This window comes from Sapajus apella, unplaced genomic scaffold (genome assembly GCF_009761245.1).
Source record: "Sapajus apella isolate SASKATOON/1434 unplaced genomic scaffold, GSC_monkey_1.0 scaffold8, whole genome shotgun sequence".
NCBI lineage: Eukaryota > Metazoa > Chordata > Mammalia > Primates > Cebidae > Sapajus > Sapajus apella.
The window spans coordinates 25,164,601-25,187,534 of NW_022436948.1; the positions used below are offsets into that span (position 1 = coordinate 25,164,601).

Consider the following 22,934-nt stretch of genomic DNA (forward strand, 5'->3'; position numbering starts at 1 on the left):
TAGATCTTTATTACAATTTTAACAGCCCTATTTTTTCTAGTTGTTATTGTAAGACATTTTGCTTTAATGTGAAACTAAAAATTGGATTCAAGTTATAACTGCCTAAAGCAAAATAATTATTTATGAAAGTGGGTGTGAATTTGTCTTTGAAGAGAAATCATCGGGTTTAGTTTTATGAGTATACATATGTAAATCAAGGTGTGCATGTATGTGTCTGTATGAGAGAGTGAATGTGCACTTTTGTGTGTGACAGAAATTTGGTTTAGCCTTGATCCAAGATATAAGACATTTTAAATTCATCTAGTGCTATTAAAGAATTGTACTTTAAATCAGTTTGATTTTATCAAGGCAATTTATTTTGTCCTCATACAAATGTAGGGATGATTTACAATGAGTGTCTTTATCTCATAAAATAACTAAATGAGTTTTCTGCTTCAAAAGTACTTAAATCATACCAAGTCCTGCCATTTATGCAACAATTTATGCTTCAGTAATACAAGCACAAGCATAATATCAAAATCTGTTATTTTTGGTATCTTTTTTACATGCTCATTGTTTATAACTCAGTTTAATCTAATTACTCTTTGTTGCATTTTCTAAACTCATTTTTGCATTTATTACCAAAGGTCTTTTCTGTATTACTATTATCATTAATCACTTGTGAATTACTTGGCTTCTTATGCATTTTTATAGCCTCCATTACAATTGCTGTCTGGCCTTTCCTCAAAAGTAGCTAAGCCAAGTGATTTCAATTTAGTGTAGCTTTCTCAGCAAAAGATTTCAAAACTCTATCAGCTCTTTTTTCATGAGAAAAATAATCTTGTGTATTTTTCACTGGATAACAATCATAGAGCATTTTTTTGACTAACAGTAAAAGATGAAATTCAATAAAAATCACACACAAAAAATAAGGAAGCTGTAGAAGTTTGAAATTTTTTCAACATTAAGAAATACACCTCTTGATCACAATTATTTGTGGCTCTCAGGCATGGCAGGGCTGTCACATTTGCCTTTTTATTTTTAGCTTCTGACAGTGACATGTCTTACAAAATGTGAGTAGATCTCAGGTGTCAGAATGCAAAAACAGTTACATCAATGAGCCATGAGCCATTGCTGATAAATGTTAGAAAGAAACAGTGGCAATTCTCTCAAGTTCAAATAGAATATTTTGAAAAATGTAACTGCAGCAATGTAACAGGCATACTGAGGCATCTTTGTAACTCATGCTATTTCCATACATTTTGATCTTTAATCACAAAGTAATAAAATCTTTGGGTTATAGGTCAGGTTTTTAAGGAAAATCTTCTCCAGGTCCCTTAATATTGTGATAAAAATTTAGAGACACTGGTTCTGAAGCTAATGAGCTCTAGGTATGAAGTTTACTTGCCCAAACACTGAGCAAGCACCAGCAGAGAGTCATGGGCATTTTCCAGAAGCTTCTGCTTGTCCTCCTGAGAATTAATCACTTTGTCTGCACATAGTTGGTTGTCAAGGGTTATCAGAGAAGTTTTCTTCCAGCTTTCCTGAAAGCCAACAGATATTTCTTTAACCATTTCTTCTCCAGTTTGTTTATTGGTTGTATAATGTTAAGTCCCAATTATAATAACTTCATTTATCTTGAAGTAACTAGAGCTATTTGTTTTTATTAATAAATACTGAGCTCACTCAGCAACTCTTCGATGCTAAGAATATGATGGCCGCCTGTGACCCCCGTCATGGCCGCTACCTAACCGTGGCTGCCATTTTTAGAGGTCGCATGTCCATGAGGGAGGTGGATGAGCAAATGTTCAACATTCAGAATAAGAACAGCAGCTACTTTGCTGAATGGCTCCCTCACAACGTGAAAACAGCCGTCTGTGACATCCCACCCCGGGGGCTAAAAATGTCGGCCACCTTCATTGGTAACAACACAGCGATCCAAGAGCTCTTCAAACGCATCTCTGAACAGTTTACAGCTATGTTCAGGCGCAAGGCCTTCCTGCACTGGTACACGGGCGAGGGCATGGATGAGATGGAGTTCACCGAGGCCGAGAGCAACCTTAATGACCTGGTGTCAGAATACCAGCAATGTCAAGATGCCACAGCTGAGGAGGAGGAGTTTGAGGAGTGTGCTGAGGAGGAGGAGGTAGCCTAGAAGCTTCCTTTTCTAGGTAAAGTGGGGAAGCAGTGTAGATTCTTTAGTGTGTTCTGATAACCATTGTCATTACACACTTCTTTGAGTCTTTACATCTCCTCCTGCTGCATTTTAAAGCACTTTCATAGTAAGTAGTATTTATTAAATAAAATGTCTTCTTTATGTCTGAATCTGTGGCCCAAAAATTCCTGAGAGCAGAGTATTGATTTAGATGTACTAAATTTGTAATTAGAATATTTTAAATGGAAAATCTATATTGAGTCACTTTGGGGCCAAAATGTTGGATTTACATTTTTATATATGAAGTCTGAAATGACATCTTTATACAAAAAATAAAATACAAATATCTAATAGTGTATGCTGATATTTTCTGATTGAATTAAGTGTTTATAATATGCCATTGAACTTACATACCTATGTACACACATAGGCTCACTAAATTTTATTTAATAGTGAACACAAACTAATGTAGTTACAACTTTTTTCATTTATTTACTCATTTAGATATCAAAATAGTTCTTTTTGTAAATTATTTGTTTCTTTTTCATCTAAAGAAACAGATATAGACAGGTTAAGTGACTTATCTATGTTAACACATCCTGTGAAGGATCAGAGGCAGAAATTAAGCCTACTTAAATGTTGGGAAAAGCAGCAAAGGAGAAAGTACTTACAGAGTGCCTACATAAATTGGTTATGAGTAACACATAAACAAGGAATAACAAACTTCGGAAGGCCGCAGGAGGCCTCTGAGGAGGAAGGCCTCTCCATGCCTCATGTTCTGGTGCAGGGTGATCTAGGCTCTGTTACCATAAACATTGCACTCAAGTATGTAAAACCACTTCGTAGCACTATGATATAGCCAGACTTGTAGGCTCCTTATAAGTCCTGGGTTCCATCAGCTGCACATAGATAATAAACTAAAGATAACCACGTTTTTGTTTTGTGAAACTCCCAAACCACCTCTGTTATCAACCTGTAGGATGACACACCAGTTCCGGCTCACTGATTCACTTCAGGCTCACTGATTCACTCCACCAATACCCTATAGATCAAAGTAATTGTAATCAATAAATAATGTGGATGGTCAGAGCTTGAGGCCTTCACTGCCTCCTCCAGAGTAATAAGTGATGGCTCCCTGGTCCCACTGTCTCTCTTAATCTGTCTTTTTCTCATTCCTTTGTCGTTACCAAACTCAGGATACCCATGGGTGATGTAGGGCTGGCTCCCTGCATTCTGGCACCCAATGTGTGGGGCTCATGGATTCCCTACACTTAAACTTATATAAAATGCTCTGATCTAGTATGTTATGACTCCTCATAATCAGTTTAATGGTGAAGAGTTTTTTCCAAAATCTAGTGATTTAGATATAGAGTCTGTGTCTGATATTTACATTATCACATTTTATAACATCAATCTTAATATTAAAAAATTGGCATTTACTTCATGTTTGTCAGAAATTAAAATAGCGATGTTAAGCATTTTTTCATATACTTGACCATTTGTATGACTTCTTTTGAGAAATGGCTATTTTGATTCTTCACCCATTTTTAAATCAGATTATTACTTTTTGGCCATTGAGTTGAGTTCCTTGTATGTTCTGGATATTAATCTCTTGTTGAATAAATAGTTTGCAAGTATTTTATTCCATTTTGCAGGTTGTCTCTTCACTCTATGGATTGCTTTTTCTCTATATAGGAGATTTTTAGGTTGAAATAATCCCATTTTTAAATTTCTGCTAGTGTTGCTTGTCCTCTGAGATCTTCTTTATAAAATATTTCCCCCAAAACAATGTCTGGAACCTTTCCCCTGTTTTCTCCTAGTAGTTTCATAGTTTCCAATTTTACATTGAGGTCTTTAATCTATTTTTTGTTGAATTTTTGTATATGGTGAGAGGTAGGGGGTCTAGTTTCATCCTTCTGCACATGGGTGTCCAGTTTCCCAGCAGTATTTATTGAAGAGGGTGCCCTTTCTCCAATGTATGATCTTGGAGATTTTGATGAAAATCAATTGACTGTAAACACATGGACTTATTTCTGGGTTCTCTATTCTCTTTCATTGGTCTATGTGCCTGTTTTTATGCCAATCCCATGCTGTCTTGGTTATTATAGGTTTGTAGTATATTTTGAAGTCAGATAGTGTGATGCCTCCAGCTTTGCTCTTTTTGGTCAGGAATGTTTTGGCTCTTTAGGTTCTGAGTGTGGGTATATGTGGGTGTGTGGTTCTATACAAATTTTAGAATTCTTTTTTTATACTTTTGTAAAGAATGTCATTGGAAATGCAAACCAAAACCAACTGAGATATCATCCAACCACATTTAGTATGGCAAATATAAAAAGGCAAAAATTATTGTACAATTGCTGTCGAGGGTGTGGAGAAAGGGACACTTTTATATACTGTTGGTGGAAATGTAAATTAGTAAGCTATTATAAAGAAGTGTGGATATTCTTCAGAAAACTAAAAATAGAACTACTATATGATCTAGCAAATTCCACTACTGAGTATATATCCAAAGGAAATGACGTAAGTATGTTGAGGAGATACCTGCATTTCCGTGTTTATTGCAGCACTATTCATAATAGGCAAGACATGTAATAAACCTGTGCCCATCAGAGGATACTTGAGTAAAGAAAATGTGCTATACACACATTGGAATACTATTCAGCCTCAAAAGATAAAATCCTGTCATTAATAGCAACATGGATGGAACTGGAGGACATTAAGTGAAATAACCAGACTCAGAAAGATAAAAATCTGTTCTCATTCACATGGGGAAGCTAAAATAGTTGATTTGACACAGGTAGTAGGTAGAATACTGGTTACTAGAGACTGAGAAGGGTAGAGGGGTGGGGGAGATAGAGAAAAGTTGCTTAACAGACACAAAATTTAACTAGAGAGGAGGAATAAGTTCTAGTGTTCTACATCACTGTAGGGTGGCTATAGTTAACAATTATTTGTTATGTATTTCTTGATTGCTAGAAGAAAGGATTTTGAATGTCCCCAGCACAAATAAATAATCACTTTGAGGTGGATATGCTAATTACTATGATTTTATTATTACACATTGTATACACTATATACTATAGGTATTGAAATATCATACTATGGCCTATAAATGCATACAATTATTATGCATCAATTAAATATAATAATTTTTAATTTTAAAAAATAATAATATTTAAAAATAATAATTTTAGGGCAAAAAATGAAATAGAAAGGTGTTTTTATCAATTGGTGAAGAAAAGGAGCATCAGCAAAGAAAATAATCAAGAAAACCCTTCAGCCTCAAAAAAAGAGCAAGAATAGAATTTTGATTGAAGTTGTTACATATGAGAAGCTGAATTAAAATTTTATTTTGGAAAATAGGCAAACATTATGCATGCTGTTCTTTGGAAATGTGCATTTTAACATTTTCTGTTATATATTTTGAAAAGAGGAAAATTGACCTTAAAATATGTAGAGGGTTAGGATGTCTAGATTTGTGGATAAATTGCAAGTCCATAGCAAATTTTGCTGCATGTATTCCTGTTTTTCATGGCATTCATAGACATAAAACAATGTGAGGAAGGAAGTTTCAGGGATAAGAACAAGCGGAAGCATTTTGAAAGGAAAGGCATTATCACTGTATCACAGATGGGACTTTTAAAAAGGATCCCAGGTTGTCTTTGATGAGGTCATGGCTTGATGAATAGTTTCAGCTACTATTGGACTGATCATGGTGGAAATGGGGGATGGAAGCATCATCTGTTAGATGTTTAGGAGCTTTCTTTAACGATTACTTAGTGATGTCTCCCTAACCTTCTTTGATGCTTTGAATAATAAGAGAATTCCAGATACCTGATCCTTGCAACAGCAAATCTGTGTCCCACAATATATGTAAGGCAATACATGTGGAGACATTCATAGACAAACTCAACTGCTGTCATTTTTTATTGTGCATAGTGTAGTGACACATTCTTCAGTGCAACATTTCCTTAAGATTTAAATTTCTACAACACTAGTAAGTTTTATGTTTTGAGAACTGAAATTCAATAGAGGAAAGAAAATGGTGCTGTTAGTAAAAATAAAGCACAATTATTTTAAACAATTTAATAAACATTATTTTAAGCAACTTAACATATACTTTTCCTGGTGTAATAAATGCTGTGCCAAAAATAAAATCTAAAGACACCTAGATTTTTACTTTATCTGGAAAAATAAAATAAGCCAGGGGATAACATTTTATAATATTTTGAAGATTTGATTTTTTACACTGTCACATTTTTATACTCAACTTAAACTTTTATTATATTTTTAGGATAATTCAAACACATAGTAACATTAACCTTGCCCCATATGTGTATATGTATTATAAGTGCATGATGTATTACATTTATATATGACTGCATGTTATAAATACATATAAACTATACATGTACTTATATATAGAGCAAAATATTTTTAAAAATTTTTTAAAAAAACAAGAAACTTATCCAAGGTGCACTTTGTACTATTCTGAAGTTCAATTTGTCAGTTTTCAAGGTTCAAGGTCTTAATTTCAGAATAGCGGAGAAAACCACCACCACAGCTAGAGAAACTAATATTTGCAGAAATAAATTTAGTTTTAAAATGACCACTTAGAGCAATACAATTAGGATGCCGTCTTGCTAGTTAAACAATAAGCTAAGAACTCAATTGCTGTGTTATTCAGATGAAACATAATCAACAGATCCAAAGATTAGTAGGTTGCAAATACAGCCACAAAGTTTCCCTACTCTACTAGTTTTCCTTGCATTGTGACTTGCAGCTTCTGTCATCAAGGCTGCAGTCTATTTCCCCACTGACTTTCAGTGTCACCACGTGATTTATCCTGGACAACTGAAAAGTTGCAAATGGAGCACAGCTAGAGACTTGAGAAGTGCTTTCACCCTAATGTTCACTCTCTTACTGTGTTTGTAACCCTGTAATCATGTGAATAGCTGCGTGCTAGTCTGACAGATGATAAGCCATTACGTGGAGAGGGGCCTAGTCAATAGGATTCTCAGATAGGCCGTCATAAACCAGATTGCCTCAGCCACCAACTAGGTAGCTTACCACAGACACAGGAGCCAAAAGAACCAACAACTGAGCCCAACTCAGACTGCCAGTCTGCAGAATCATGGGCTGAATCAATGGCTGCTGTTAAAAGACACAAAATTCTGGAGTTGTTACATAGGAAATTTAACTGACAGAAAGGCTAAAGATAAATAATAGCTTGAAGTAAATCACATTTAAGCTACTTGGATAATATATTACAGTGCATCCTCATAAGACAGTTTGTAAAGGCTGAAGCTGCTGTGGTGTTATAGATAGGCAAATTTTGCAGATAACAATACACACACATCACGGAAAACTACCAGGATAGTATCTTGTAGTGGGTCTTCACAAGAACTTTTATAGAAGCTGAATTCACTACAGAATTATATACTAGCAAAATTTGGAGATATAGATTTAGATATAGATACACATGAGTACAGATGTGTGCATACACAAATAAAACAAATAAATAAAACTGAGAGCTCCCAGAACAACACCTTTTAGTGGGTCATCTCAAGAACTTTCATACCAGCTGAAGTCACTGCAGTAGTTCATACAGGCAAGTTTATATTGTGTTGACCTGTGTTTCAAAACCTAGATTTTGATTTATATGAAAAATAAGTGTGACCCAATGAATTTCAATAGAGTTAACATTAATTGACATTAATTATATGTCAATTTACATTACTCAGGGAAACTCCTTCAGTGTATGGTTCATATGTACATATATGTTTATATGTGTGTATATAAGTATGTCTCTATCTGTATCTGCAAAATTTCATGTGATAACAAACTTGTAAGTATCAATGCTTCTAATATGAAGATAAAAGATAATAAAGCTCCTAATAAAAATCTAAGAAATGTGTTCTCAAACTTTTTTTTACAACTCCTGCTTTTTATATTTCCTTCTAGGCTTGCCTATATTCATTTCACTTTTATCTCACCTGAGCTTTTCAGATAATAATTTTATTTCAGAGAGAGATTGAAGTCCGTTCTCTACAAACTTTGAAACAAAATTATATTGTTAGATTTAGGAAATATGATATACAATAAAGAGGAATATGATAGAATTGTTTTGGAGGATTTTGCCTAGGCTACTCGCTTATTAATGTGACTCATATATTAAATTGATAAGAACTGATAACAAGAGTAATTTTCACCAGATAAACCTGAGGAAGCACAAGAAATGGAAAAAAAAAAAAACCAATTCTGTAAAAGAGATAATACTTGCTGGACAATGCATTTTAAATAGACAATAGCAAGAAATGAACATTGCTATGTAAGTACTATTATCAAATAAATCGTGTGACATTTCTTTTAAATTAACATTAGCAATCTATCAATAGTAAAGCAATCTCTTGACTTGGGACCAAAGTTTTATCTTGCATACACACAGAAATTTGTGTCTGGAGTCCTAGGTAATTGCCACTAATTAAGTGTATTTGTGAGTAAAATTAGGCTGTGTAAATGAACTAAACATTTAACTATAAGCAAACACAGGACGTAATTTATTTAAGAAAATACTAGATCCTTTAGTATTAAGATCTACCCTTTTATTAATATTTGTAGGCTTATATTTGATTTCTAAGAATGCTACATTTCTGAATCAATACATATAACATTGAAGACAAAGTTTTGCTATATTTTGTAATAATATTTCAAAAATATTAAAAGTATAGCATAGGCAGGACTTACAGAATGGTTGAATAACAACAGTGGCCCTTTTTTTTTTTAGAGCCTTTTAAATGGTGAACATTTTAAAACACAATAATTTAAAGTCTGGAAATTGTCCAAAGGGCATATAGCAAATGGCAAAACATTCAATCAAGGAAATCTACTAAATCTCAGTAAGCGCAGCAGCCAGGTGGGGCATTTGAGTCATAACCTGCTGAGTTACTGCACTGCCCTCTCCCCACAGCTTCATGTTTTATACCTGGAGGAGCAGGTTGCCTGCTTTTCTCATGCTCTATTACCAAGCACACATTGCAGAAGCTCTATTCTAGGCAGGTGTGGTATAGAGGACCAGCTATCCCTTTTCCATTCCGTTCCCACTCTTGGAGACAAAGGTGGCCCCAGATGTGGCAAGCTGAGAATACTGGGGGCCCGATCACCCCACCCCATCTTTTTCAAAGACACTGATTTCATATCATGAGGGGCAAGCCAAGAAGACCAGGGTCTGCTACTTCTCACAAACACAGCCACAATTTCTATCTAGTTTGTTTTTGCTGCCTATAACAAAGTACCTGAGACTGAGTAATTCATAAACAAAAGAAATTTATTTTTCACTGGTCTTGAGGCTGGGAAGTCCCACATCAGGGTGCCAGCAGTTTTGGTGTCTGGTGAGGGTCGCTCTCTCCTTCCAAGCTGATGCTTTAAACATTGCAATCTCCCAAGAGGCATACACTGTGCCCTCAAGTGTCAGAAGGGAGGGAATAGCGAAACTTGTCCCCTCAGGCCCTTTTATAAAGCTCTAATCCATTCATGACGGTGGAGCCATCATGGCCTCATCTCTTCCTAAAGATTCTACCTCTTAACACTGTTGCATTGGGGAATAAGTTTCAACATGAATTTTGAAGAGGAACATTTCTCATTCAAACATTCAGTCATAATGCAAACACTGCCCTCTAATGGAGTAGGGATGTGACTGGAAAAGGCGGGTGTTTACCCTGGGCTCCGGTGTAGTACCATGGAAGCTGTGACCAGAGAGAGGTCAGGACTTAAAGATAATGAGCTCCTCAGCTTTATTTGAGGGGACTGGCTTTATTTAGAACAAAGAATGAAGAAACTCATCTAAGGGTATTGTCAAAAGTAATAAATATCTTGGTGGAAAGCAATTAGGAGTAAAGTTGCACTTCAGTGATACTAGTAAAACAGCAGAATGGCCAGAAGTTTACAAGAGAAAATCAGGCAAAAGGACAGCTAAGAAGAGCTGTCCTGAGATCAGACATAACCCTGGGAATTGAGAAGGCTGTGCACATGCGCTGGTTTCACCAACACAGAAGTGATCAGAGTGGGATAGGGGAAAGATTTAAAGCATTCTTCAGGTTGCACACTGACCCATCAATACAGGGGGAGGCTCACTGACACAAGGACCTTAAATACAACTTCCGACTAAAGGATGATTGAACAATAAGCTATGCAGAACCAGAGGTAACTCCAAAAAATCAAAAATAAAACTACCCACATCCATGGCTGTGGATGCTATGTACCTGCTCAAGACTGCAATACTTATGAAGCAATCAGTGAGGAGATCTCGAAGGTAGTAGTCCTTGGCTAAGACCAAAAAAAAGTAAATTCCCTAAATAATGATAGCGGCATCCAAGCCACATTTACAGTTGGCAAGAAGGGGTTCAAATCTAACTGGGTAAGGGGAATACAGGACAATCTTTAAATAGTAAGCAAATTTTACTGATAAAGGTGTAAACAGGCTAAAGATAAAAGCAAGCAAAACTTAACTCAAAATTATGCAACTAAATGTAAGAATAATACTTATAAAACTCTTAGAATAAAATATAGTAGTTTCATATGTTTAAACTCCGAAAAACTCGTGACAAAAAAGTAGCTCAATGGGGGTACATCAGAATGTAAAATTTTTGTGCTGCCAACAAAATCATCAGGAAAGTGAAAGACAACCTCCAGAATAGAAGGAAATATTTGCAAATCATATATCAGATAAGGGGCTGTATTCAGAATTATAAATATCTCTTATAATTTAATAATATGAAGACAAATAACCCAACATAAAAATGAACAAAGGGTTTCAAATAAACATTTCTCTAAAGAAGATATGTGGATTGCCAATAAGCACATGGAGAGTCTCAACATAATTTGTCATTAAAGAAATGCAAATCAAAACCACGAGGGGATACTACTTCAAAAGCACTAAAAGGGTGTGTTAGTCAGGGTTCTCCAGAGGGACAGAACTAATGGGATAGATGTATACATGAAAGGGAGTTTATTAAGGAGAATTGACTCACACGATCACAAGGTGAAGTCCCACAATAGGCCATCTGCAAGCTGAGGAGGTAGGAAGCCAGCAGTGGCTCAGTCCAAGTCTGAGTCAGCAGTGCAGGCTTCAGTCTGTGGCCAAAGACCTGAGAGCCCCCAACAAACCACTGGTATAACTCCAAGAGTCCGAAGGCCAAATAACCTGCAGTCTGATGTCCGAGGACAAGAAACATCCAATACAAGAGAAACATGAAAGCCCAACCGCTCAGCAAGCCAGCTTACCATGTAAGTTCTGAACAGAGAGCTTCTTCCCATCTTCTTCCGCTTTCCTTGTTCTAGCTGTGCTGGCAGCTGATTGGATGGTCCCCACCGATGCTGAGGTGGCTCTTCCTCTCCCAGTTCACCTACTCAATGATAATCTCTGCAACGCACTCACAGACACAGCCAGAAACAATACTTTACCAGCCGTCTATGCATCCTTCAACCCAGTCAAGGTGACACCTGATTTTAACCGTCAGAGATGGCTATAATAAAATGTCAGAAAGTAGGTATGGCCAAGATCGTGGAGAAATTCGTGAACTCTCCCACGTTGCTAGTGCGAGTGTAAAGTAGTCCCGCCACTTTGGAAAACAGCTTGTCAATTCTATTTCTAGGTATACATATCAGAGAAATGAAAATTCACATCCACACAAAAACTTCTACATGGATGTTTACAGTATCCTGCTTCATAATAAATAAGAGATAGAAAAAATTCAAGTTTCCATCAGCCAGTGAATGGGTAGTTTAAATGTGGTGTATCTATACAACGGAAGAGTATTTCACAACAAAAAGGAATGAAGTACTGACACATCTCACAGCATGGATGAATTGTGAAAACAATATTGTAAGTGAGAAAAGCAACTCAGAGAAGACAGCATACTTCTCTTTATATGGTATTTCCAAATAGGCAAATCTATATAGAGAGAAGGTAATAACAAAAGGTTTCTTTTGAAGGAATGAATATCTACTAAAATTAGACTGTGGTATGGTTGCACAACTCTGGGAATATGCCAAAAAAATAGAATTGTATGTTTTGTGTGTCAGTTGTACAGTATATAAATTATATCTCAATAATGCCCTGAAAAATCTCTAGCTATTATTATTAATATTTTAATGGGGAAGTGAATGCTGCTTTAATTATTTTAAGGAAATAAAGTGTATTGTTTTCCCATTTTGGTAAATTAAATTTCTTCCATCAAGACAATTTCCAAAATAAACTAAACCTACTCGAGCAGCTCTCAAGTCAGTTTCCTAATACTAAAATGTTCATGAAGATAGAGACTAAATGAAAGCTCAATGTATAAAACACAAAAAGACAAAGAAAAAAAGACTAAGAAACCCATGACTGTCAAGAACTTCAAGGAAATTCCATTTTTCTTAAGACATAGGGGTTTGCATTGAAATAAAATATAACATAGAATTGACCTTATAAAATATAGTCTAACTAAATAAAAACAAGAAGGTACACTGTATGTTTTCCACCAGTGTTGGCAACTTCCACAAACGAGATCATCAGGAGGTCTGTGTATCGTTTGGTGTAGGGATCAGGGTGGAAGCAGCCCAGGCTGAACAGATTGGCAATAGCACTGTTGTCTAGGACAGCACCTCCATACAAGGAACACACTCTATGAAGGAGTAGGGATAAGAAATGTTATTGCCAAGACAATGTAGGAAATCTAGTTTTTAAATTATTCAGACACTGTAGAGCATTAAAGAAACTGGACACACTCTGTGGCTCACACCTGTGATCTCAGTACTTTGTGATGCTGAGGCAGGAGGATTGCTTGAGGCCAGGAGTTCAAGACAAGCCTGTGCAAGATCCTGTCTCTACAAAAAAAAAAAAAAAATTAATTATCCAGGCATGGTGGTGCACACCTGCAGTCTCAGTTACTTGGGAGGCTGAGGTGAGACGTTCAAGGTTATAGGGGGCTATGATCATGCAACTGCACTCCAAAGAAAGACTGTCTTAAAAATAAAAATAACTAGTTTGAGAGGTGGTAGAGAAGGTCAGTAAGACAAACAGACTCACGAAATAATGGAAGCCTAATAGAAACTGAACATTGAATGAGAGATTTTCATTGCTGCTTTCTCATAAGCTGTATACCAGAACTGCAGATGCAGCACTACATGAATAGGGTCGGTGACAACCTACATATGTTCAGAAAGAATCGCTTTTTGATATTATACTTAAGGAAGGGCAGAAAACAGGGGAGAATGACATGGCCAAAGTAAAATATTTCAGAAAAAGGGAGAAGAAAATAACAGTACCAATGAAGGATCAAAATATATGGGGCCATAAAATATTTAAAATGTTCAATAAATATAAATACACAACTGGATTCTTGGCAAGAAACATGAGCTTTATTGTGTCTCTGGTGTCTTTCTTCAATGTTGAATCATCACAGAGCACTGTTGCAACCAACAGAGGATACTTTTAAAAACAGTCCTCAAATCTACGTATTTTTTCATCTCTCATTCACTGGCTCAAATTGTTATTGGTGGAATGCATCTGTATATGTCTGCAGCAACCTCAGTGCTTGCCCCCTCAGTAGAAAGAATTAGACCGAGGAGCATCAGGCAGAATAAGAAGAGGGAGGTAAGTTTTAGATCCAGAGTGAAAGTTTGGCTAGGGGAGTGATAGCAGAGGCTGGGGAGTTTGGGGAGGGGTAACATGAGGAAAAATACCTAATGTAGGTGAAGAGGGGATGGAGGCAGCAAACCACCATGGCATGTGTGTACCTATGTAACAATCCTGCAAGATCTGCACATGTACCCCAGAACTTAAAGTATAATTTTAAAAAAGAAAGAAAAAAATGTTTTAGAGTGGGAATAAAAAGAAAGGTACACTTGGAAGAAGGCCAGCCTGACCTCTTCTTGGAGGACAAGCACCGCACTTGACTTTGGATGTAGGGCTTTTTATGTTGGCCTACTTCCAGCATCTTGTGCCCCTTTTCCCTTGATTCCTCCCTTGGGGTGACCTTCCCAAATGTGCAATGGCCCACTGGCATTTTGGAGGTGAGTCTGCTCAGTGTGCATACTGGAGTTTATGCATGCTCACCAGAAGCTTTACCTGGAAGCTTCTTCCCTTTACCTGCAGCATGTCCCTGGAGGGTCGTATACGAGTTAAATGCTGCCAATTTTCCTGTTAATGAACATGTTTGAGCCCATTCAGCCAACTTATGAGATCCTTTTCAGGAAGCTGCTGATACCAGCTTCAGGTGTTTCTTATCTGTAGGGAGACTGCCTTTCCTTGCTGCTGGCTGTGACCAATTATTATTTTAGAGAGACAGTTAGCAACTACCTGACCATCACCTGATGGTCACCTGACTTTTCTGGCGGGGTTTGGGTGGAGCCCTGTCCTGCCCTGATCATTTCTAACTAGCTACCTCCTGTAACAAACTGAAATTCTGCCATTTTCTAGAATTGCAAATGTGCTTATTTCTTAGTCTCTCTAAGTCTTAGTTCACTCAGATGTAAATGTTGATTACAAGTATCTCTTCATAGAAATAACTTGTTCCCATGGAGTTTGAGGGAGAATTAGGTGGAACAGGTGGAACACTAATGATAAATCAATTAACATAGTACATGGTATATAAGTAAGAATTTCATTAAATTCAAATATCATCCATAAAATACATATAAAAATGTCCTTGCCTTTTTACGTAGTTCAGAAAGAGATTCCAGAAATACCATTTGACCCAGCAATCCCAGTACTGGGTATATTTCCAAAGGAATATAAATCATTCTACTAACAATACATATGCACATGTATGTTTTTCGCAGTATTATTTACAATAGCAAATACACGGAACCAACTCAAATGCCCATCAATGATAAAGAAAATGTGGTACATATACACCATGGAAATCTGTGCAGCCATAGAAAGGAATGTGATCATGTCCTTCTCAGGAACATGGATGAAGCTGGAAGCCATCATTCTCAGCAACTAACACAAGAGCAGACAACCAAACACTGCATGCTCTCACTCAAAAGTGGGAGTTGAACAATGAGAACACATGGACACAGTGTTGTTCCCTTCAGGGGAACAACACACACACCAGGGTCTCTCGGGGGCTGGGAGGTGAGGGGAGGGAACTTACAGGACAGGTCAATATGTGCAGCAAATTACCATGGCCCCTGTATGTCTATGTAACAAACCTACACATTCTGCACATGAAATACATATATTAATTAAATTAGTGTAATTTCTAGTTTAAATCAATGATTGTGTTGTTTGGATCTTTTTTACATATAATTCTAAAGGAAAAAAATGACAAAGGATAAAATATTTGGCTAAAGCAACTCATTCATCGATCTCAATGAAATACAGAGAAGCAGCATGAGAAACTGGCCTTGCATCACCATATAGCTGAAAACAGGACTTTTAAATTTTGTTTTAGCTCTTCTGGCCTCCTCCACTGTGAGACATGACTGTTAGCCTGCATTTAATTCCATCGGGTCAATAGGTAAATGTGAGATGAACATTCATATATATATCTCCATAATAAGATATATTGGTCTGAGATTACTCTTGTTTTCAGCAACATTAAAACCAAGTATAATGCAAAACAAGAAAGTATACATGGTAAAAATACTAAACTTATTTATGATTCAGCACTTCAATTTTATTGAAAGTTACCAATGCTTTGAATGATGCAAATTTGTGGGCAAGAATGCATTGAACTACTTAAACATACTATGAAAACACAAAAGGCATAACATCATTCAGTATTTTAACAATTAATAATATGTTGCTTAAAGAATTCAATGGACACGGTCTTTAAGCTGAGCCGAGGTGGTCGCTTTTAGCGCAGCCTTCCCACAGCCGTGGATCCCCGCTTAAGCCTCCTGTGGAAGCCCGGGCCCGCTTCGCAGCTTTCTCCCTTTGTCTCATAACCATGTCCACCAACGAGAATGCACATACACCAGCTGCCCGTCTTAACAGATTCAAGAACAAGGGAAAAGACGGTACAGAAATGAGGCGTCGCAGAATAGAAGTCAATGTGGAGCTGAGGAAAGCTAAGAAGGATGATCAGATGCTGAAGAGGAGAAATGTAAGCTCATTTCCTGATGATGCTACTTCTCCACTGCAGGAAAACTGCAACAACCAGGGCACTGTAAATTGGTCTGTTGATGACATTGTCAAAGGCATAAATAGCAACAATGTGGAAAATCTGCTCCAAGCTACCCAAGCTGCCAGGAAACTACTTTCTAGAGAAAAACAGCCCCCCATAGACAACATAATCCAGGCTGGTTTGATTCCAAAATTTGTGTCCTTCTTGGGCAGAACTGATTGTAGTCCCATTCAGTTTGAATCTGCTTGGGCACTCACTAACATTGCTTCTGGGACATCAGAACAAACCAAGGCTGTGGTAGATGGAGGTGCCATCCCAGCATTCATTTCTCTGTTGGCATCTCCCCATGCTCACATCAGTGAACAAGCTGTATGGGCTCTAGCAAACATTGCAGGTGATGGCTCAGTGTTCCGAGATTTGGTTATTAAGTACGGTGCAGTTGACCCACTCTTGGCTCTTCTTGCAGTTCCCGATATGTCATCTTTGGCATGTGGTTACTTACGTAATCTTACCTGGACGCTTTCAAATCTTTGCCGCAACAAGAATCCTGCACCTCCGTTAGATGCTGTTGAGCAGATTCTTCCTACCTTAGTTAGGCTCCTGCATCATGATGATCCAGAAGTATTAGCAGATACCTGCTGGGCTATTTCCTACCTTACTGATGGTCCAAATGAACGAATTGACATGGTCGTGAAAACAGGAGTTGTTCCCCAACTTGTGAAGCTTCTAGGAGCTTCTGAATTGCCAATTGTGACTCCTGCACTACGAGCCATAGGGAATATTGTCACTGGTACAGAAGAACAGACTCAAGTTGTGATCGATGCAGGAGCGCTTGCCGTCTTTCCCAGCCTGCTCACCAACCCCAAAACTAACATTCAGAAGGAAGCTACACGGACAATGTCAAACATCACAGTTGGCCATCAGGACCAGATACAGCAAGTTGTGAATCATGGATTAGTCCCATTCCTTGTCAGTGTTCTTTTTAAGGCAGATTTTAAGACACAAAAGGAAGCTGTATGGGCTGTGACCAACTATACCAGTGGTGGAACAGTTGAACAGATTGTGTACCTTGTTCATTGTGGCGTAATAGAACCGTTGATGAACCTCTTAACTGCAAAAGATACCAAGATTATTCTAGTTTTCCTGGATGCCATTTCAAATATCTTTCAGGCTGCTGAGAAACTAGGTGAAACTGAGAAACTTAGTATAATTATTGAAGAATGTGGAGGCTTAGACAAAATTGAAGCTCTGCAAAACCATGAAAATGAGTCTGTGTATAAAGCTTCATTAAACTTAATTGAGAAGTATTTCTCTGTAGAAGAAGAGGAAGATCAAAATGTTGTACCAGAAACTACCTCTGAAGGCTATACCTTCCAAGTTCAGGATGGGACTCCTGGGACCTTTAACTTTTAGATCATGTAGCTGAGGTATAAATCTGTTGTGTACTATGTTTGGTATTTTGTCTTCCTGTTTCTCTACGAAGAACTCTTTCCAAATGTGGTTTGTTATTGTAGCACTTTTTACACTGAAACTATACTTGAACAGTTCCAACTGTACATACTGTATGAAGCTTGTCCTCTGGCTACGTTTCTTATTTCTATGTGGAATTTCATATCTTGCAGCCTCCTGTAAATAAACATTAAAACCCACCCTTTACTTCACCATGCCTATGTATTGCTTTCTAATTTGGGATCTTTAATGTTGCAAGTGAAGGATAACCTATCCAAACTGATACGATTAATCAGAGGCAGTCCTGGTTGCAGTTTTTTAGAAGTATGAATAAAATTTTCCAGAAACCCTCAAAAAAAAAAAAAAAAAGAATTCCATGTAAGCAATTGTATTTACATTTTGAAAACAGGATGTATTGTTTTTATAGTACTGAAAAAAGAAATGTCTTATTAAAATAAAAAAAAAAACTGTTAATGAAAAGAGAAGGTGGAAAACACAAAGCTACAAAGGTAACAAGAACAAAATAAACACATTAAAATAATAACTATCAGCATTTTAACCTCCCGAATGAAGTCTGAAACTTCAATTGGGGTTAAAAAAGGGAATATTAACCTCTGACTTTTATGACAGGTGTGCCTAAATCAAATTATTAATAGACAAACACAAGGAAATAAATATTAAATTGGTCATTCTAATTGAGAAGAAACAGCAAATAAACCTTTCCTTTAAACAGCAAAATCTGTAAACTAAAAACATGCAAATGAAATACAATATGAATCTTTGAATTCTTGAGGTATACTTGAGGAATAGCTATACAGTCCATTTTCATTTTTGAAATAAAAGCAAACATATATTAAATTCTCATTTTTTTGTAATTAGAAATTGGAGCTGGAAGTATGTCTCTAGCTATATTTCCATATTGTTATATAAAGATGCAATACAGCAAATAATGAAAATAGACCAAAAATTCATATTAGAATTGAATTGATAGACTTACTAATCTTACCTATGAAGGACATTTTGGTAACTACTACTTGGTATTCTGTCTCTCTCTCTCTCTCTCTCTCTCTCTCTCTGTCTCTCTCTCTCTCTCTGTCTCTCTCTCTCTCTCTCTCACACACATACACACACACACACATAATTTATGACACAATCAGATTAATTAGAGCAGGATACGACAAAAGTCGGAATGGGGTGTTTGTAGGCACAGACTTATTTGTTACTGAGAATCAAAGAAAATGGAAAGAAATAGAAAAAGGGAGGAAAGCAGAGGGCAATGTGGCCAGTTCCTCTGAGTGTTGCAGAGTGAAGGGAAGTGTGTTAGAGGCAGAGAGAGATTCAAGGCCACTTCGCGGATGAGAGACGTGGAGAATGAGAGGAAGAGGGTCACAGCATTTGTGAAGTACTGTACTGTGAGTTTCAAGAGATATAAGAGTATTAGAATTATTTTAAATTACTTTTGATTAATGGATAATTCTTTCTGAATGTTGAAATAGGGCTACATGAGGCTGGGAATTTCTCCTGGCTATATTTTCTGAGGTTATTCAGATTTTTGTGCTCACCTGTACTGGTTGAAATTCTATGTTTCTGCCTGGACCTTAGCAGACAGCACACTTTTAACAGAACTGTCAGCCCGTTGGAATTAACTGAGAGAGTGGACGAGGCATCCTGACCCAGGCTGACAGGTTTGAGAAGTCACGTGCTGGAGGGGCATGGCCGTGACATTGCTGAGCTTGGGATTGCAATTTTTGAGAAAATGAACATTTCAGGATTGGGTGATACATGTGTTAGAAAAAAGATAAAGTTAAGGAGTAAAGGTAGTTTCAGTAAAGATTTTGAGGAGCCAAGAAAAATCTCCCCCATGGATGAATTTACTAACTGAAAAAAATTACCTCATATTTCACCTCAGAAAAATGGCAATTCCTTATAAAATTGGAATCATTTCTAAAAGTTTAGTAGAAGCTGGTGACAGATATCATGGGATTTGTTAAAAAATAAATTTTAAGATATATTTTATTGGGAACAGCAGCTCTTCATTTGCTATCTAGGCATTCTTATAAAATTAAATATATTTATAACATATAAATAGAAGTCAATATATTTAATTGTGTATATAAACATAGGATAAGAAAGATCCTCATAAATATGACAAGAATACCAGAAGCCAAGAGGAAAAATATGTGGATTTGGTAAGTTAATGAAAAATTAACAGGGAATTTTAATGAAAAATTAATTTAAAAAAACATGTAAGATGATGAAATGTAAAAATAAATTAGACTGCATGTAAATATAGCTATAGGTATAGATACAAATAATTTTCTATCAAATTGCCAAATATAAATAAAAATATATATTTAATTTATATGTACCTGTCTGCATATTTGTTCATCTATTATCGATTTGTGTATTGCTCATCTATTCTGAAGTAAAATTTAGTAATTTGGAATGTTGCTGGGAGATTACACCACGTTTTTTCTGTTTTCATGCCTTCTGCAAGGAATTTTAGAAATTTCTGTTTCTATTTAGCCTTTGCAGCTGTGTGTGTGTGTATGTGTGTGTGTGTGTGTTTAATAAAAATGGAAATCTTCTGAAGAACCTGTATAAAATTTTAGTATAATCACAGAGACCTTGGAATATTCTCAGCTGAATTTGTTCATAAAACATTTTCCTAATTCCTTAAATTCTGAAATAAAATGAAGAAGAATGTGAAGCGTATTAACAGGAGGATTAGCTGCATGAGCAATGGTGCAGGAGCATGGCACATTGAGGACCATACAAGACTGATTCTATGGAACGTGCTACAGATTACATAAGGAGAAAATTACAAGTGGGTAATGTAGGTTCAAAATATGAATAATTTAAATAATTCTTGTAATAAAATGTCCACTGCTATACCTGAGTCGGTGATAAAAATATATAGCACTCAAAAATAAAGTTGTATATTGAATCTTCTTTAATTTTAAGGGGCCCCAAAAAGTAACATTTAGGTTTACATAGTAGAAATATATGTATAGTCTACTACTATAAAACTAAAAGCAATGCATATTAATCTATGAATTCTATGACACAGGCAATTAAACTCTAGTCTTAACACCCTTTACACAGCTCTAGTTACTAATGAGATATTCCTTTGTCCTGTGTGTCATCGCTTCTTCAACTACAGTGGTGTTGCCACTTTCTTGCCAACGGGGACATGGGCATCTCATGTGAAGTATTCCAGTGAATTAGGAGGTACATCATCATCTCACTGTGATCTCTTAATCTATAGCTAATACCTAGACACCATAATGAAAACTGACTTAAGGACTCACTTTTATGTTGTTCTTGGGTTCTATAGACTAGCCAACAGATATTAAAAGTATGAGAAAAAATATATAGCTACTGCAATATAAATTCGTTTATCACAAAATTATCTCTTTGTATGGAGAAACCCCATTTATTCATATTTGCCCTCTTCACTGTACTCACTTCTCCATAATCTTAGCAACCACTCATTAAATAAGTCTTTAGGTTTGACTGTTTACTTGGTGTAGATACATTACTTTGCTGGGCTAAGTTTTTCACTGATTGATAATAGATTTTTGATCAGTTATGAGGCCTAATTTAGTTAGATTTAAGTACAATTATATACAATATATAAATTCAAACTAACAGTGGGAAAAATGGACAAAAGTTTATTTTTTTCTCATAAATATAAATGAAGAGGTAGACATTGTGGAGGTAAACTACCTCAGGACCCTTTGTCTTATTGTTCTGCATTCTTAGATAACGCCTCATAACACAAAACTATAACAAGTTCCAGGAGAAAATAACAGAGAAAGATATTCTTTTATTTTTTTTTCTTAAAGAGCACTCCATAGACATCTGACAGACTACTTTACATAAATTTCATTCAGAACCTACTAACATGGCCATGCCTCTTTAAAATTGAAGTTGAGAAATAGAATCTTTATTCAATTGGGAAATATTGCTGAACAAAAATCTGTGTTTTGTTACCTATGATGATGAGGAGTATAGATATTAAGATAAAATTAGTTGTCTGTCCAGCTTTCTATATTATTTCTCTTCAACACACATCAAAGAGTAAAATGAGCTCTAAATTAATCTCATGGGGGATGAACGAAAGGCTCCAAATCAATAGCCACAACTGTGTACCCAAGTACAGAACTTAATTTTAATTTTTGAAGGTGGTCTTGGAATGAATAAGTTGCAAATTCTCTAACCCTATATATGTGTGATACATTTATTCTTCATCCAACACTCTCATGGTTTTCTTAATATTTAAGTAAAGATCCCTGTGGCTGGAAAGAATGAATGGAGTTTTTAATACATGTGTCACTGTCTGATAGGCAGAAAGTGTCTCTCTCAAAGACATCTACATTCTAATCTCCCAAAGCTGTGAATATGTCAATTTATATGGTAAAAATAATTTTGGAAATGTAATTAAGGATCTTTTGATGAAAATATTATTTTAGATTATCCCAATGGGACCAATGTAATCAAAAGGGTCCTTTTAAAAGGGAAGCAGGAGTGCCAGAGAGAGAGACAGACAGAGAGAGATTTGAAGATACTGTATTGTTGGCTTTGGAAATGCAGCAAAAGGTCATGAGCAAGGGAATGCAGGCAGACTCTGAAGCTGAAGAAGGTAAGGGAACAGATTCTCTCCAACAACTTTCAGAAGAAATGCAGCCTCACTTTGACTTTTATTTTAGCCAACTGAGGTCTCTGACCTATAGCAGCCATCCCAGCAATTTTGGCATCAGGAACCAGTTTTGTGGAAGTCAATTTTTCCGTGGACTGGAGTTGTGGGGAATGGTTTTAGGATGATTCAAGCTCATTACATATATTGTGTGCTTTATTTCTACTACTGTGACATTGCAATACATAATGAAATAATTATACCACCATAACGTAGAATCAGTAGGAGCCCTGAGCTTGTATTCCTGCAACTAGATGTCTCATCTGGAAGTGATGGGAGACAGTGACAGATCATCAAGAATTAGATTCTTATAAGGAGAGCACAATCTAGATCCCTCACATGCACAGTTCACAATAGGGTACATGCTCCTGTGAAAATCTAATGCTGCTGCTAATCTGACAGGAAACAGAGCTCAGGCAGTGAATGTGACCAATGAGGAGCAGCTGAAAATACAGAGGAAGCGTTGCTTGCTTGCCTGCCGCTCACCTCCTGCTGTGCACCCTGGTTCCCATCAAGCCACAGGCCAGTACCAGTCTGT

General features: G+C 36.5%; 1 protein-coding gene and 1 pseudogene across 2 annotated transcripts; both read left to right on the plus strand.

Annotated features, from left to right (window-relative positions):
• Window positions 1-1,661: 1,661 nt before the first annotated feature.
• LOC116550700 (tubulin beta chain) lies at window positions 1,662-2,259 on the plus strand. The gene has a single exon (XM_032276684.1). It carries the CDS (start codon window positions 1,691-1,693, stop codon window positions 2,132-2,134), a length of 444 nt encoding a protein of 147 aa, XP_032132575.1. The 5' UTR covers window positions 1,662-1,690; the 3' UTR covers window positions 2,135-2,259.
• Window positions 2,260-15,947: 13,688 nt separating this feature from the next.
• Window positions 15,948-17,909, plus strand: LOC116550943 (annotated as a pseudogene). Its single transcript, XR_004268632.1, has one exon. The product of XR_004268632.1 is annotated as an importin subunit alpha-1 pseudogene (transcript).
• Window positions 17,910-22,934: the final 5,025 nt, after the last annotated feature.

Excerpts from the sequence above, each read along its gene's own strand:
- LOC116550700 (XM_032276684.1), top strand. The coding sequence starts at position 1,691 with ATGATGGCCGCCTGTGACCCCCGTCATGGCCGCTACCTAACCGTGGCT.